The 16,533-nt window shown below is 34.6% G+C and overlaps 1 protein-coding gene across 4 annotated transcripts in view; it reads left to right on the forward strand.

Moving 5' to 3' along the window:
• FNBP1L (formin binding protein 1 like) overlaps positions 1 to 16,533 on the forward strand; it is a 96,495-nt gene that overhangs the window by 57,523 nt on the left and 22,439 nt on the right. For all 4 annotated transcript variants that reach the window (XM_012790957.3, XM_012790960.3, XM_012790959.3 and 1 more), the window contains exons 3-9: positions 810 to 863; positions 2,112 to 2,259; positions 3,103 to 3,165; positions 10,152 to 10,256; positions 11,471 to 11,599; positions 13,393 to 13,539; positions 15,854 to 16,057. In XM_012790957.3, the coding sequence (XP_012646411.1) occupies positions 810 to 863; positions 2,112 to 2,259; positions 3,103 to 3,165; positions 10,152 to 10,256; positions 11,471 to 11,599; positions 13,393 to 13,539; positions 15,854 to 16,057 (850 nt within the window). The remainder of the gene's footprint in view (positions 1 to 809; positions 864 to 2,111; positions 2,260 to 3,102; positions 3,166 to 10,151; positions 10,257 to 11,470; positions 11,600 to 13,392; positions 13,540 to 15,853; positions 16,058 to 16,533) is intronic.

Below are 16,533 nucleotides of genomic sequence, written 5' to 3' on the forward strand. Positions count from 1 at the left end.
GAAGATAAAGGGGCCATGTCATGATTTTCATATAAAAGTGGAGTTATAGAGGATGGGGACCAAATGTTCTTTTATCCCCTTAGTGAGTCAGCATCTGCTTACATTTTACCTTAGTTAGCATTAAAATCCCTATTTGCAAAAATAGGAGTTTTGATATTTCTTTGAAATGTGTCTTTTTGCCATGACTCAGTTTCACATACTGAGTTTCACATTCATCCTTCTGTATCCAAGGGGGATTGGTTCTAGGATCCCTGTGTATACCAAAATCCGTGCTGCTCAAGTCCCTGATATAAAATGGCATAGTATTTGCATATAACCTACATGCATCCTCCTGTATACTTTCAATCATCTCTAGATTACTTATAATAACTAATATAATGTAAGTTATATACATAGTTACTATACTATTTTTTAATTTGTATTATTTTTGTTGTTGTATTTTTATTTATTTGAATATTTTTGACCTGTGGTTGGTTGAATCTGTGGATGTGAAACTCTGGGATAACAGAAGGCTAACTATACTTTGTTTTTCCTATTCTTCCTCTTTTTCTTATTTCATAGCATAATCAAATTGTTATGATTATTCTCATATACATACAGAAATAACCTTTCTTTCTACAGGTATCAGTATTTTAAGAACAAAATGTAAGAAATGATCATAGTATAATGTTAATGGAATTGATAATCATATTGCTGTCTTAATTGTTTTCTGTTGTGAAATTCTTCATTTAATGAAATTAGAAACTTATGAGAATATTTCTATTTCAACAACAGAATTTTATAAATTTTTAAAAATCTTCTTCCTGTAGAAATCTGGTTAAGAAATACTGTCCTAAACGTTCATCCAAAGATGAAGAGCCCAGGTAAAGTGTATGCCTGTTTATTATTACATATTAAATAATTTAAAAATACTTATATTTTTATTATTTAGTAAAATATGCTGTTAGGTTTTTAATTTAAAAAATTTACTGTTTATGAAAGTACAAATTACTGTTTGTCTTTTTTGAGGAGAAATATTTTAGTGACTTTGACTAATAGTTTTTTAGAATAGTGGAGTGTGGATTTTTGAGTAAAATGTAAATTAGGATTCCACTTGAGTTATTTGTCTACAGAAGAAGAGGGTATGTATTTTTTCATACTTTATTTTGTAGTTGTCAGCTTGTTAGAGTCTTGCTTTTACTCTTACAGGTAGTAAAACAATTTGGCTGATTGGATTAAAGGGATAATGAAAAGGACTGAGATTTTTAGAGTAATTTTTGAACCCTGAATAAAAGGTTAGGATCTGCCTATGAACTTTTTGGCAGTCTTAAACAGGAATATGTGGATGACTGTAAAATGCAGAAACAAAAAGAGACTGAACTTAAACAAGCAAACAACTTTGCATATAATTGTCAGTTGTTAGGATTCTTAGGTTTACTGTTAATGGAGTCCTATCTGAGCTGTCAGTCTTTAGCTGTAACAGGAGAGTGTTCCACAGTGTATTCAAAGTAGATATATACATTTTAATACAGTGATTCTCTTTGTTTCTCTCCTTCCCTCCACACACATTTTTACCCTTATTTTTGACCCTTCTATCCCCCTTTGGTGCCAACCATAATGGTACTTCACTCACTTCCATTCAGGATGTGGGCAGGCATACAGGCAGCTGTGTCCAGAGCTGATAGCAAAGTTGTGCTATAGATCAGCCATCGAGATGCATTTGAGTGGTATGATTGGCAGGTTCTGTCCTCGAGAGCAAGCACATCATCTCTGCAACAGGTTCAGCTGCCAAGCCTAGGAATGCAACCAAGTTCATTCCCAAGCTCAGGCCAGTCAGTTGGCAACTTAAGAGATTCCAGTATGCCAACAGAGCCTGCAGGTAGTATTCTTATTATTTTTTGACCCCAAATATCCCTTTACTAATAAATTAAAGACTACTTAAAGATATATAAACTTGTACAGCTTGAACTTAATGCAGGATTCTTTCCATATGAAGTTATAGAAGTAGTAGCTGAGATTTAGGTTGAGTATGTTAAAATTCATCAAGTGTTAGGCTCAATCCATACCTTACCAAAACATTTGTAATGAAGTTAAAAATAAATCTCACCATTTTAAAATATGTTTTTTTCCAGGTTTACCTCGTGTATAGCCTTTTTTAACATCCTTAATGAGTTAAATGACTATGCAGGACAGCGAGAAGTAGTAGCAGAAGAAATGGCGCACAGAGTATATGGTGAATTAATGAGATATGCTCATGATCTGAAAACTGAAAGAAAAATGGTAATTCTTATAATTTTTATCCAGTTACAATGATGTATAAAATATTTTCACAGAAAGAATTACTTTGTTTTTTTAAAAAGTGTGTTCAGCATAAATTAGTTTTCTATTTCACTAAGTTTCTTCTAGCTAAAAATTATCAAAAGATACTCTTGCTAATTTATGATCCTTTTGGATTTAAGACCAGGGTTTGGCAAACTACAGCCCATGGCCCATATCCAGACTACTGCCTGTTTTTGTTTCCTAGTTTCCACAAGCTAAGAATGGCTTTTATATTTTTAGATGGTTGGAAAAAAAATAAAAAAATAACATTTCATGGCATGTGAAAATTATGTGAAATTTAAATCTCAGTGTCCATAATTAAAATTTAATGGAACAGATCCATATTCACTGACATATTGCCTGTGGCTGCTTTTGCATTATATGTGTGTGTGTGTGTGTGTGTGTGTGTGTGTGTGTGTGTGTGTGTGTGTATGTGTGTGTATATATATATATCTCGGCAGAGTTGAGTGTTTATGACAGAGGCAGTGTGGCTTGCAAAGCCTAAAATATTTATCATCTGACCTTTTATAGAAAATAACCCCTATTCAAAACAGTCATTTTTCTAGACATTATATCTACTTTTAAAGATTATACTTAAAGTATTAAAATAATATATCCTATAAAATGCATTTTAGAGAGTTCTAGTTCTGCTTTTTCTTGTTAGGTTTTGGTAAAGTTATATAATTAGTGTCTTGAAAAAATAAATAGTCTTTTTGGGACTTTAGCCTTTGTTTCATATTTAAATGTAGTTATTTTTGTTTGCTTTATCTTATTTTGTTTTTTGTTGGTGATTATAATCTTTAGCATCTCCAAGAAGGACGAAAAGCTCAACAATACCTTGACATGTGCTGGAAACAGATGGATAATGTGAGTTATGATGTTTTCATGGCTTACATAAATTTTGTTGACTAGGTTAGGCCTAAATTCTGTTATGCTTCAATCCGTTTGAGTTTAATGTTTCTCAGTGTATTATTCATAATTTGACGTGGGTTTTGTTGCATAATAGTCGATAAAGTATAAATGAAGGATGTGAGACCATTTTGTCATTTTTCTTTTTTTCTGTATAAGTCTGTACTTAAATGAACTCTGTGATCTTTATATCATTGTGAACATTTAGGGAGATTCTTTTTGACTTTATGGAAGTTACTATAAAGTATAAATAGAAGAGAGAAATAATAAGGCAACAGTGATAAATCTTAGAAGACCCCTGACTGAAACTGAGAGAACCAAGATTCTATCTTTTCCTTAGCACTTAATTCCTTTAACTTCATTTTTATCATATGAAAAATAAAGAGAGTGTACTAGATTATATGAAATGTTTCTCCCAGTTCAGTGATTCTATACTTCTTTTTTTTTTAAGACAGGGTCTTGCTCTGTAGCCTGGGCTGGAGTGCAGTGGTTTCATTATAGCTCACAGCAACCTCAAATTCCTGGGCTCAAGGGATCCTCCTGCCTCAGCCTCCTGAGTGGCTGGGACTATAGGCGCACACTACTATGCCTGGCTAATTTTTTTCTATTTTTTGTAGAGATGGGGTCTCACTGTTGAATCAGGCTGGGATTCTATAATTCTGTAAATGCTCCTAATATTGGCCTTCTAGTCAGAGACCATCCCGTTTTAGGAAATTAAATACTTTATAGGGCAAAATTATAAAAATGTAATAATTTATTTAAAAAATTTTCCAAGGTGTTGCTAATTTTTTTTGAAATGTTCTGGTGTATAGTAATTTGTAAAAATAAGATGTCTACATTGAACACTGTAGTTACCTTTACTTAAAATGTTCTGTTAAATGATGTTCTGTAGTATAAGATATTCTTTTTAAACCCTTAGGTTATCAAACAATTTGTTCTTTATCAGCATATTTGTCTGGCAGACACTGAATTCCTTGAAAATTATGCTGAAGAGAGTTTTTCATGTTAAATTAATCAATTTAGTCCTTATAATAAGAACTCTGAGATTTAAAAAAATCTCATACATATGCTGTTTTTAGCCTTTCTTTCCCCTTTAAAAGCACATATTCAAAGCTTAAAGTTCTGTATGACTATCATTGATGTAAGTTTCTAATCACCATTGAGAATTCTTAGGTATATTAATAATCTGTTTTCATTTTTGTTTTGATTTTCTTTCTAATTGGTTTTAGCCAGATTTTTAGGGAGTATTTATGTTGGTTAAATTTTACATTGCCTTAACTAGAATCTTCAGTATCTGCTACCTAATAATTGTGTGCAATGTGTGTGTTTTCATTTGCACAAAATAACAGACTCCTACATTCATGAGTTATTGGTTCTTTTGAAAATTGGTGTTGGCACAAATTATTCGTGTTAATATGTGCTGACTTGTCTTTAGAACAATTGACAGCTATTAAGCAAAAGTTATAGAGGTCATAAGCATAAAAATGTAGGAGAGATTTCCTTTAGGCATTAATAATACTATGAGAAAAAGGTGAGTTCCACTAGTGTTTATTTAAAGTATCCTTTTGTACCCAAAAGGTACAAAAATGAATATGATGTGGTTCTTGTTTTTATAGAGCCTGCAGTCTAGTGGGGGAGACTGATACATATAATTTCTATTTATTATGTAGAAGCAAGTTAGGATCCTATTTCCTAGTTCCATATCTTCCTGATTAGTCAAAAAAATTAAATTGTAGAATTCCTAACATGTTTGAAAAAATTGGAAGAGGTATAAAGAACTGGTGAAATCAGGTTGAATTACTGACAGCGTATTAAAAATTGAGAAAAAAATTAAAAGATAGCTATTAACCCTAGGATAAATAAAATAGGCAGCACTGGCATTTACAGTGAGGACAGAAGAACCTGTAAAGGAGATCTTGAAGGAATGGTCAGAGAGTAGAAGATAGAAGCATCAGAGATGCCAGGTCCTTCAGTTAGGAGGCTCCAAGTAATAGGGCATAGAAGCCTGTAAGAACAGAGCTTAGAAATGGAGTAGTTCAGAAGCTTAGTGATGTCACCAAGGCTCTATCTCCTTTCCATTTGTCCACTTTGCCATTTGACCATGTTGGCTCTTTTTGTCAGCCTTGTCTCCTTATGGTCAGTTGTTGGTTTAAGCAGCCAAACACCATATCCTCATTCAGCTGCATCCAAAGGCAGTAAAAAGGGGGTATTTCTCTTCAAACTCCCGTTTTTATCAGGGAAGGAAAACTTTCCCAGAAAACCCCCAGAAGACTTCCTCTGGGGTGCTTTGACAGGATTAGATTACTTGCCCCAGCTGTGGTGAGTCTGGGACAGCAAGTGTCAGCTATTTTCAGCCTCTATACTAGGAGGCAGCCTTTGCTTAGCAAGGGTGGGTGAGTAGAAGTGGCTGTTATTAGTCTGGCATACACAGGGTGAAGAAGAAAGGAATCTTTTCTTGGGTATATTTCTATATTGTATAATGATATATTATTCAGAGAAAGTGTATTTTTCATATCGTACTGGTACTTTTACTGTTCAAGGAAGTTAGTATAGGTGTTTTTCTACAAATAAGACACCTAATATAAAAATATTTTTGTATACAAATAGCCTCAATTTTCACCAAAATTATTAGCCTATAGTTACTCAATTTGAAAACAACTCAGAGCTGAGTTTCAGAGAATTAAATGTGGAAATTTAACCTTAATTTTCATAGGAAAGTGACATTCTGTATATTACATATATCTATCTATCGCTTCGGGTTTTTTTTAAACATATGATCCCAAGGAACATATTTAGATATTTTATGTGCTTTGAATAAATTGTTAGTATCTCGTTTGGTGTTTCATACTAATTGAAATACCTGTACTAAGTATAAGGCCTACATTTAAAGAAATTTGTAAAAAATCTCAGAGCACATTTATTTGATGTAAGTTATAGGTATATCTGGTTCTAACAGTATGACAAACTGAACTGACTTAGAAACCTTTTGGTTACAAATACCTAGATATAATAGCTATGGCAGTTTTTGTTTTGTTTTGTTTTGTTTTTTTTTGTTTTTGTTTTTTTTTTGAGACAGAGTCTCGCTTGTTGCCCAGGCTAGAGTGAGTGCCGTGGCGTCAGCCTAGCTCATAGCAACCTCAAACTCCTGGGCTCAAGCGATCCTGCTGCCTCAGCCTCCCGAGTAGCTGGGACTACAGGCATGTGCCACCATGCCCGGCTAATTTTATATATATATATATATATTAGTTGGCCAATTAATTTCTTTCTATTTTATAGTAGAGACGGGGTCTCGCTCTTGCTCAGGCTGGTTTCGAACTCCTGACCTCGAGCAATCCGCCCGCCTCTGCCTCCCAGAGTGCTAGGATTACAGGCGTGAGCCACCGCGCCTGGCCAGTTTTTGTTTTTTTTATTTCAGCATATTATGGGGGTACAAATGTTAAGGTTAGCTATGGCAGTTTTTAAAATCATGTTTTAAACTCTTAGCTACCAAAAAGAAAGGGAAATCTCTAACTGCTAGGAATGTAAGGGTAAATAAAGCCAGAGCAATAGTATGAGCTATATCAGCTGATACAGTGGTATTTGGAAAAATGAGGGCAAGAGTATTGGGATATGATGATTTACTGGACCTGGTACTTGTTAAGGGCTTAGGTTTTAATACACAGGAACAGAGATTAGGTTTTAGCTCCTTTAGGGCAGTTGGAACTGCAACCCTTGTATAAGATTTGAAACTCTGGAGGACTAAATCTTTAGGAAAAGGTGGATTATAATAATTCTTCCCATTGGCCAAGAGAGACATCAAAGAAACTTTGTCTGAAGGTCAAAGGAGGAAAGGTATCCTATGAGAAATTTAAACTCTTAGCTCTTGTAGTCATAAGATTTGGGATCCAAATTTGCACTATTTTTATGGTTTGGTAATCCCTAAGACAAGAAATTGATGTTGTTGTAACTGGTTCTGAAAAGAAGATTAGGTAAATACAAAATGCTGAATTCCCTTGCTTTCTTCTTGTGAACAATTCTCAAAATACATGTCATAAGGCATGTATTTTCCAGGTTAGAAATTGTAAGAGGCTTCCCTGGGGAATCTAATCAGAGAAAAAACTTACTGATACTTGGGGTTTTTCCAAGGAAACTAACTACCTGGCCTAGAGGGAAATATCATAATACACAAACACCACCTGTCGAGCCACCACCTGTTGGCTTTTTAAATAAGAGCAGATAGCCAAGGATCCCTGGATATTTAAAGACAGATCTAATATGCATATGAGAGATCAAAACTAGTTTGTAGGAAAAAAAGCAATGTGGAAGAAGCAGTGACTATGAAAGGAAACAAAAATTAAAAAGTAAAAACAAAACACTCAAAACTGTTATTAATATTCTCAAAGGGAATAGAGAAAATATATCCACGAACTAAGGTACTATTAAAAAAGGTACATATAGGCCGGGCGCTGTGGCTCACGCCTGTAATCCTAGCTCTTGGGAGGCCGAGGCGGGTGGATTGCTCAAGGTCAGGAGTTCAAAACCAGCCTGAGCAAGAGCGAGACCCCGCCTCTACTATAAACAGAAAGAAATTAATTGGCCAACTGATATATATACATAAAAAATTAGCCGGGCATAGTGGCACATGCCTGTAGTCCCAGCTACTCAGGAGGCTGAGGCAGAAGGATCACTCGAGCCCAGGAGTTTGAGGTTGCTGTGAGCTAGGCTGACGCCACGGCACTCACTCTAGCCTGGACAACAAAGTGAGACTCTGTCTCAAAAAAAAAAAAAAAAAGGTACATATAAAGAACAAAAAAGAACTTCTTGATAGCAGAAATGAAAACCCACTAGAAAGAATAAAGTAGAAGAAATCGCTCAAAAAGTAGAGCAAAATGACAGAAATTGAAAATATGAAAGAAAACATAAGAAAATTGGAGGACTTATCCAGTAGGTTCATTTTCAAAATAATCATCCTAGAAAAGAGAAAACACAGAAAGTGGACAAAAATAAGTCAGAAGATTTTCCCAAAACCAAAAGACATGAGTTTTCAGATGGAAAGGATTTCCCAGGTGCCCAGAACAGTGGAGTCATATTATCCTGGGTATATAAATAATACAGTTTGATAGAAGAAATAAGACCTAGTGTTTGTTAGATCAGTAGAGTGACTATAGTTTATGATAATCTATTGTATATATCAAAATAGCTAGAAGGGAATAATTCAGATGTTTCTAGCATAAAGAAGAGACAAATATTTTAGGTGATGTATATCCCAAGTATACAAATTTAATATTTATAAATTATATGAACCCTGAAACTATGTACACTTATTATGCATCATTAAAAAAATAATAAAGACAGATCTTCCTGAAATTTCATAATCCTTAGGAGAGAGAAAAGATTCTACCACTCTCCAGAGAGAAAAACAAACAAACATGCTTTATACAATAGATCAGGAATCAAAATGACATTTTACATTTACACAGGAAGCCAGAAGATAGTGGAGCAGTGCTTTCAAATTTTTGAAGGAATATTTTTTCCAACTAAGAGTTCTGTATCCAGCCAGATTTTATCAGTTAAAAGTGATGGTAAAGGCATTTGTAGCCATGGAGACTCAAAAAATTATCTCCTGCAAACTTTTTTCAGAAGCTACTGCTGAAGATGTTCTTGCAAAATGAGGAAGTGAATCAAGAAGGGGAAAGCATGAAGCTAGGAAACTGGAGATAAATAGGGGATCCAAGTAGAGAGAAAGAGGTGAAAGGAATCCCAAGGTTAATGGGGGAAGGAAATCTCAAGGTAACAGCTATAGATTAGGCCTAGTTGATAATGAGTTCAAACTTTAGCAGGTTAGAAGCCTTTGGGAGAGATTTATTCATGGTAATAAAATTGATAAAATTCCTAATATGTTAGAATTAACTATAGAGAGATTTAAGGAACTGGGGGAAAATGGTGTTGAATTAGAGATAAGCATATTGAAAACTAAGCAAACTGAAAAAAAGATGACTTGTATTAACTCCAGGATTTAAAAAAAAAAAGTATGCAGGAAAAGAAATACATGTTACATGGCTTAGTTTGTGAATAGCTTTTACAAAGTCATAGTAATTTGGATTAAGTACAAAATTTTAAAAAGATCTTTGATCTGGGATGATGGTTTTCTATTATCTGAGCCAAAAAGTCTTCCTGGGACACTTATAAAAAAACAATGCAAAACTACTTTGGAGGGACACTTCCACATCCCAAGCTATGTTGGGGTTCCTTCAAAAAAGTATAAAAACAGGCCGGGCGCTGTGGCTCACGCCTGTAATCCTAGCTCTTGGGAGGCCGAGGGGGGTGGATTGCTCAAGGTCAGGAGTTCAAAACCAGCCTGAGCAAGAGCGAGACCCCGCCTCTACTATAAACAGAAAGAAATTAATTGGCCAACTGATATATATATAAAAAATTAGCCGGGCATAGTGGCGCATGCCTGTAGTCCCAGCTACTCGGGAGGCTGAGGCAGAAGGATCACTGCAGCCCAGGAGTTTGAGGTTGCTGTGAGCTAGGCTGACGCCACGGCACTCACTCTAGCCTGGACAACAAAGCGAGACTCTGTCTCAAAAAAAAAAAAAAAAGTATAAAAACAGTCACCAAAAATTAAACAAAAACACCAAACCAAGAAGTCCTGCTGAAGGTGAACTTATTAATAAAAAATTACAAAATACACATTTTTAAATTGAGAGATGAGATGTATAATATTAAACATTAACTCAGACATATCTGTGTTTTTCTTTGTAGTCCATAATTAATGCCTGATATTTATAAAGCATATGGATTGATTGTAATAGTAAAATTTATTTTCTGATTTAGAAAGGACCAGTTTTACTTTTCATGTGCAGTTCATTTCTACATAATACAAAGTACCAACATTTTAAAGTTATTTCTTAGATAATCCAATTTTATTTTCTCAGTGTGATATTTTGATTTTTTTTTAACAGAGTAAAAAGAAATTTGAAAGAGAATGTAGAGAGGCAGAAAAGGCACAACAAAGTTATGAAAGATTGGATAACGATACTAATGCAACCAAGGCAGATGTTGAAAAGGTAAGAAGTAGTCCAAACCAACTTTGATAACAAATTATTATTACTTAGATATGGAAATGAGTCACCATTTGTATCAGTATTAGAATTTCCTCAAGAGATACATTATTTCTAAGTCTAAAATATACAAATATTTGCCTACTTTAAATTACACATACTGGTCTAAGAAAGCAATTAATATGTGTTCATTTATTACAGTATGTTAGCCACATTCAGATTCAGATGAAGGCATAGTTGCTGTTGAGATTGATTTCCTATCCTATGTGTGTTGATGGGGTAATAACTAATTAGTTAGATAATAACTAATTTGACTTTCTACAAGAGATCAAGAGGAAGAGAACTATATTTGAAATAAAGCATTCCTTAAAGTACTTTTGCTTATGTAAAGAGATGGAAAATTGTTGAATATTACATTATTCAAAAATCACATTTTTATCATTATTTAGTTTCACTGTGATTTTAGTTTCTTATTTTAGTTGGACATGAGTGGATAAATGTTTTACTACTAACTTTTTTAACAATCTGAAATGTACCTGAATGTATGTGGTTTTCTCTTTTGATTAAAAGCACACTGTTCACGCCTGTAATCCTAGCACTCTGGGAGGCCAAGGCAGTCGGGTTGCTCAAGGTCAGGATTTTGAAACCAGCCTGAGCAAGACCGAGAGCCCGTTTCTACTATAAATAGAAAGAAATTAATTGGCCAACTAATATATATAGAAAAAATTAGCTGGGCATGGTGGCACATGCCTGTAGTCCCAGCTACTTGGGAGGCTGAGGCAGTAGGATCACTTGAGCCCAGGAGTTTGAGGTTGCTGTGAGCTAGGCTGATGCCATGGCACTCACTCTAGCCTGGGCAACAAAGTGAGACTCTGTCTCAAAAAAAAAAAGAAAAGCACACTGTTTCAAGTTATAATGCTGTCATTTATTTATTTGTAGCTTGGATTTGATAAGGAGATAATTTGTTTGAACAGATTATTTGTATGGGGGAAGGGGAATATTGTAATAAGGAGACCACTCTGACTATAAGATCTGCAAGTGTCTCCTTAAATTTTAAATGATATCAATAGTTTTGAAAAGGCAGACCACTTCATTATTCTCTTGATGTCAGGTGTTGACTTCTGTATTGATAAAATCTAGTTTTAGTATAATTTTAGAACAGTGAATTGCTATGATTTTGTTATTTTTCTTGGTAATGATTTGGACCAATTTGCCCCTAGGCCAAACAGCATTTGAATCTGCGTACACATACGGCTGATGAGAATAAAAATGAATATGCTGCACAATTACAAAACTTTAATGGAGAACAACACAAACATTTCTATGTAGTAATTCCTCAGATTTACAAGGTAAGTTTTAGATATATGAAGTTAATGTAGTTTTAGAATTGGAAGAGCTAATCCTTAAATGTAGAACTTAAATCTTACACATCAGAACCTTTCTAGATCACTAGTCATCAAGATTGGTGATAAGAGATTTCTTCCTGATTATAGATTTGAAAAGTATATTTTTCCTAACTTTTAAATTACAAATTTTCTACACATTTATTATTAGTGTTATAAATAGTCCACTGAAACAATGACATTTTTGAGATAAATTTAAGTACTGTTGTATCACTAAGTATTTTGATATGATAAGGAGAATTCATTAAAATTGTATAATGTAATCTGCTCACCTAGAATTGGAGTGTAGCTTTTTGAAACCAAACCAGAATCCTTGGCATTAGCCCAGGTGGCAGAAATAAATCTTATAAAATGTTTGTTAGCCTGCTTTTTGCCTGCTTATCTTGCTGACTTCATTAGATCATAAATGTAATTCAGGCCTTGAGCTTGCTGCTTATAAATCCTGTCCATCATCACTTGATGATAACAGTTGCCAAACAGCCTCAGGTAAAGACTGCAGAATTTACACGAGGAATAAATTATATTACTGCCCCTTTTTTAGAAAGAAGGGAAATTAGAGAAAAGGGATTGAGTAAAACAGTGTTGAATGAAATAGTATCTCAGAGAGCAGAGCTTATGTGGAGAGAATGTCAGTCCAAGTATACTTTTTTTTTCTTTGTAAGGCAAGTTAGAGGTATAAAGGAATTGTATTGCGAGCTGATAGACTAGAGTCGGTATCAGATTCTGGTCATTTAATCCAGAGAGTAAAACCTGCCAGTCCTTATTCTGTGGTGTTTTTCTAGGCTCACTAGCTAAGTCTTCATATTCTGGGGAGCCCTTAACTTGGAGATCAGCTACCTTTTGTGTTTTGGAGCCTGATCCTGTGGTTGGGCCTTTCTATAGAGGAGTCTTTCTGTTTTGTGATGCTGGGAACAATTCTTTTGTGAAAATTCAGATCTTAGAGTAAACTCCCCTGCTTTGGGAAGTAATTAAAGAGGAAAAGTGGTATAAAACTGTGGGAATTTGGGGACTTGAGCTGTGTGGCTGCTTCCTAGGAAAGAGGAAGGTCAATGTTGACAAATAGGAAGTGTCAAAAATACCTTTAAGTTATTGGACTTCATGTATTACAGCATATTTCCTAGTGGCATGTGCTAGTGAATTTTGAATTGTGGGGATTCTATATATGTGCTGCTTTGACCTTGTGGCTTCTTCTTTTTCCTTTTGTGTCCCCATCTCTGAGCTGTAGACTAGTAGGTCTGGATACCTTTTGGTATTCAATCAACTGTGGACCCTTGCTTCAGTCAGGTCTTACCTAAAGTATTTTGAACTAACTTAAGGGGTTAGAAATCTCAGACTTGCATATGTCAGAGGCCAATTGCTTAAAAAAAAATTAGTGCCAGAATTTTGTCTTAAAATGAAACGTTTCCTGGAAACAAATAAGAACCACTCAGGTTGAAGAGTAAAAGTGTTGGGATTACAGGTATGAGCCACTGATCCTGGCCAAGGGTCCTTTTAGAAGGCCAGAACACCAGTGTCATCTGGTTTTAGGATGATACTAAAGGGCTTGATTTGTTTTTTCCTTTTGCTGTTCAGGAAGCTTCAGTTTCTAAGTATTGTGAATCAATAGCACCTGTTAAAAGGTATTACAGTACTGTAACTATTAGGGTAGAAATCTTTAATTTTGGGGGATCACTAATTCCTTTAGAATAATTGGAAATTTCAGTTTTCCTTTTTTTTTTTTTTAAATTCCTGATTATTAGCAACTGCAAGAAATGGATGAACGAAGGACTATTAAACTCAGTGAGTGTTACAGAGGCTTTGCAGACTCAGAACGCAAAGTTATTCCTATAATTTCAAAGTGTTTGGAAGGAATGATTCTTGCAGCAAAATCAGTTGATGAAAGACGAGTAAGTGCTATATAATTATCTTTGAATAAATATATGTGGTTTAGCTGTGTAGTTTAAGTTAGTGAAATGAGCTGGGAAAAGGGGTAAAGTAATCTGACATGTAGTTGGTTCTAAATTCTGTAGAAGAAAGTCTTGCAATATTGTTAGACTCCTTTGGGCTCGAAGCAACCTTTCTAAATGCTAAAATTCTGATTCTTTTTTTTTTTTTTTTTAAAGATTTCTAACTTTCTCTTTCTCCCACTAATTTTTCAGTTCCAACCCAAGAGTATAAAGAACCTGTGAAATAGGTTATAATTCACCTGTTTACCTGTTCACCTATGTGAACCTGTTACAAATTGTGTTATACTATTAGTCTTTAGAAAGAGAAAAACATATAGAATTGTCAGAGTTGCTGTTAACATCAGAGTTGGCACTTGAGCTGGATCAATAAACATGAGTAGTGTATGGAATGATACTGAGGAAGAAGGAGGGCATTATGAACAGAGGAAATTGCATAGTTCTCCTTCCTTGAGGAAATATTAATACATCTAATCACACTGTACCTTGATTAAGGTGTAGCAGAGTTGCGTATCTGGTAATTTCTCAGTAAATGTTGATTGAGTGATCACAAAGTATGCTTGGCAGAAACTGAGGATATGATTGAAGAACAAAAGAAAAGAGCATTTGGAGAGTGTCAAATATGTACCATGTATTTTAGTCTTCACAGCATGCCTATTAAATAGATACTATATTATTGAGAATCCTTACTTAAGAAAAGAAAAGAGGATTTTTGGCTTCTTTAATTGGGACTTCCAAAGTGCATATAATATTTTAGTATGGCTGTATCCAAGGTTATACAATATAATTGGGTTCCTCCTCTTTTCTTATTCTTCTTACATTTTAGCAAGTGATTGCTGAGGGTAGCATTAGTGACAAAAATAAGTATGACTTAAGAATGACTTTTGACTAAATGATGGGCAAAATATATACTAGGTGTACTCAAACTTCGGCCCTCGGGCCACATTCAGCCCGCTGAGGACGTTTATCTGGGCCATCGGGTGTTTTTGCCGCCGCTGCCTGTCCTGCTTAAGCAGCCAACTTGTCCCGGGCCCACAGTGTGCATGTGTGGAATGTGCGCTGCATGTACTCTCCAACGGCCCTCCAACAATCTGAGGGACAGTGAACTGGCCCTGTGTTTAAAAAGTTTGAGGACCCCTGATATATACTATTAACAGAAATGGGGAACTAAGAGGAGAGGTAGTTAGGGGTTTAGTGGAGGAGTTTGTGGGAATAAAGTATTCGGTTTGAAAATGATGAGGTTAAGACATCAGTAAAACATTTAGATGGAGGTATGTATGTCTAAAAACAATATATAATATTAATGTGAGTTTTTAAGTTACAGGTAAATCATATTAAACTTTACTTTTTTATTTTTTTTTTTGAGACAGAGTTTCACTCTGTTGCCTGGGTTAGAGTGCTGTGGCATCAGCCTAGCTCACAACAACCTCAAACTCCTGGGCTCAGGTGATCCTCCTGCCTCAGCCTCCCAAGTAGCTGGGACTACAGGCGTGCGCCACCATACCCAGCTAATTTTTTCTATTTTTTAGTAGAGATAGGGTCTCAACTCTTGCTCAGGCTGGTCTCGAACTCCTGAACTCAAATGATCTGCCAGCCTCAGCCTCCCAGAGTGCTAGGATTACAGGCGTGAGCCACTGCACCTAGCCTACACTTTACATTTTTAAACTTGCTTTTTGCACTTACTACTGTTTATGAGATCTTTCTCTGTTGCTCTGTTAACATTCTACAGTATGTATTTAATATATATTTTTATATTTTTCCCTTTCGGATGAATGAAAGCCCTTCTACTCCATCTCTTACTCTCTTTTATGATTAGAAGCTTTTTCCTTGGTCTGTAGATCAACTTCTTTGTAGACATTCCTTAAAGCAAAAACATTTTACTTTTGAAACTTTTCAGAATTTCTACTTGATAATAACCTCTTTCTATATTCCTTTTGTCAGTTAAATTTTCCTATCAGCTATAACTAGTCTTCATATGAATTTCAGGGGGTTGAATTACTGAGCAAAAACATTTCATGATTATTATAAATTACGTGGTTAATTTTTAAGTTACTATATTTTTCAATTGGGATTAAAATATTTAGGGTTTACTGCACGTTCACAGGAAGAAATTATTCATTTTAAACCTTTAGTGATCACTGTAGGATTATTTCTTTAAACTTTTGTTTGTTGTTTTTTTGTACTGATTAAAGTTTTGAAAGCTAATGTATTATGAGCAAATTATATGGTTTTAAAAACTTATGTTTCTTGTGTATAGGACTCTCAAATGGTGGTAGACTCCTTCAAGTCTGGTTTTGAACCTCCAGGAGACTTTCCATTTGAAGATTATAGTCAACACATATATAGAACCATTTCTGATGGGACTATCAGTGCATCCAAACAGGAAAGTGGGAAAGTGGATGCCAAAACCACAGTAGGAAAGGCCAAGGGCAAATTGTGGCTCTTTGGAAAGAAGCCAAAGGTAAAAGTCATAAAATTCCTATATGCTAATGAGTTTTTTTTAGTGTGTCAATTAAATCAATGCAGGTATTGAATGGATAATGATTTACTATTAATGGAGGATAAATATTTTCAGTTTTGATTCCAATAACCTTTCACTTAGTAGGAAACATAGAGTTTTATACTTTAATAGTAAAAATTATTTCTGGATTTAACATTTGACCACTGCTTAATAATGACTAAGAATATTAACTCAGTTGTTACTATCTAGCTAAATATTTGCTTTTGAAAATCTATTTTGTATATAGTTTCCATCAGAATTTCTAAAGGGACATGATCTAACTAAAAGACCACTAAAATGGCAATTGTCATTTGGAATGAATGATTGACACAGTAATAATAAATGTCAAATTGGGTCTTATAGATCATACTACTGAAATTATTTTTATCATTCATATTTTATTTTATCATTTAATGGGAATGGCTCAATGTTTTTGG

This window comes from Microcebus murinus, chromosome 2 (assembly GCF_040939455.1).
Source record: "Microcebus murinus isolate Inina chromosome 2, M.murinus_Inina_mat1.0, whole genome shotgun sequence".
Classification (NCBI taxonomy): Eukaryota; Metazoa; Chordata; class Mammalia; order Primates; family Cheirogaleidae; genus Microcebus; species Microcebus murinus.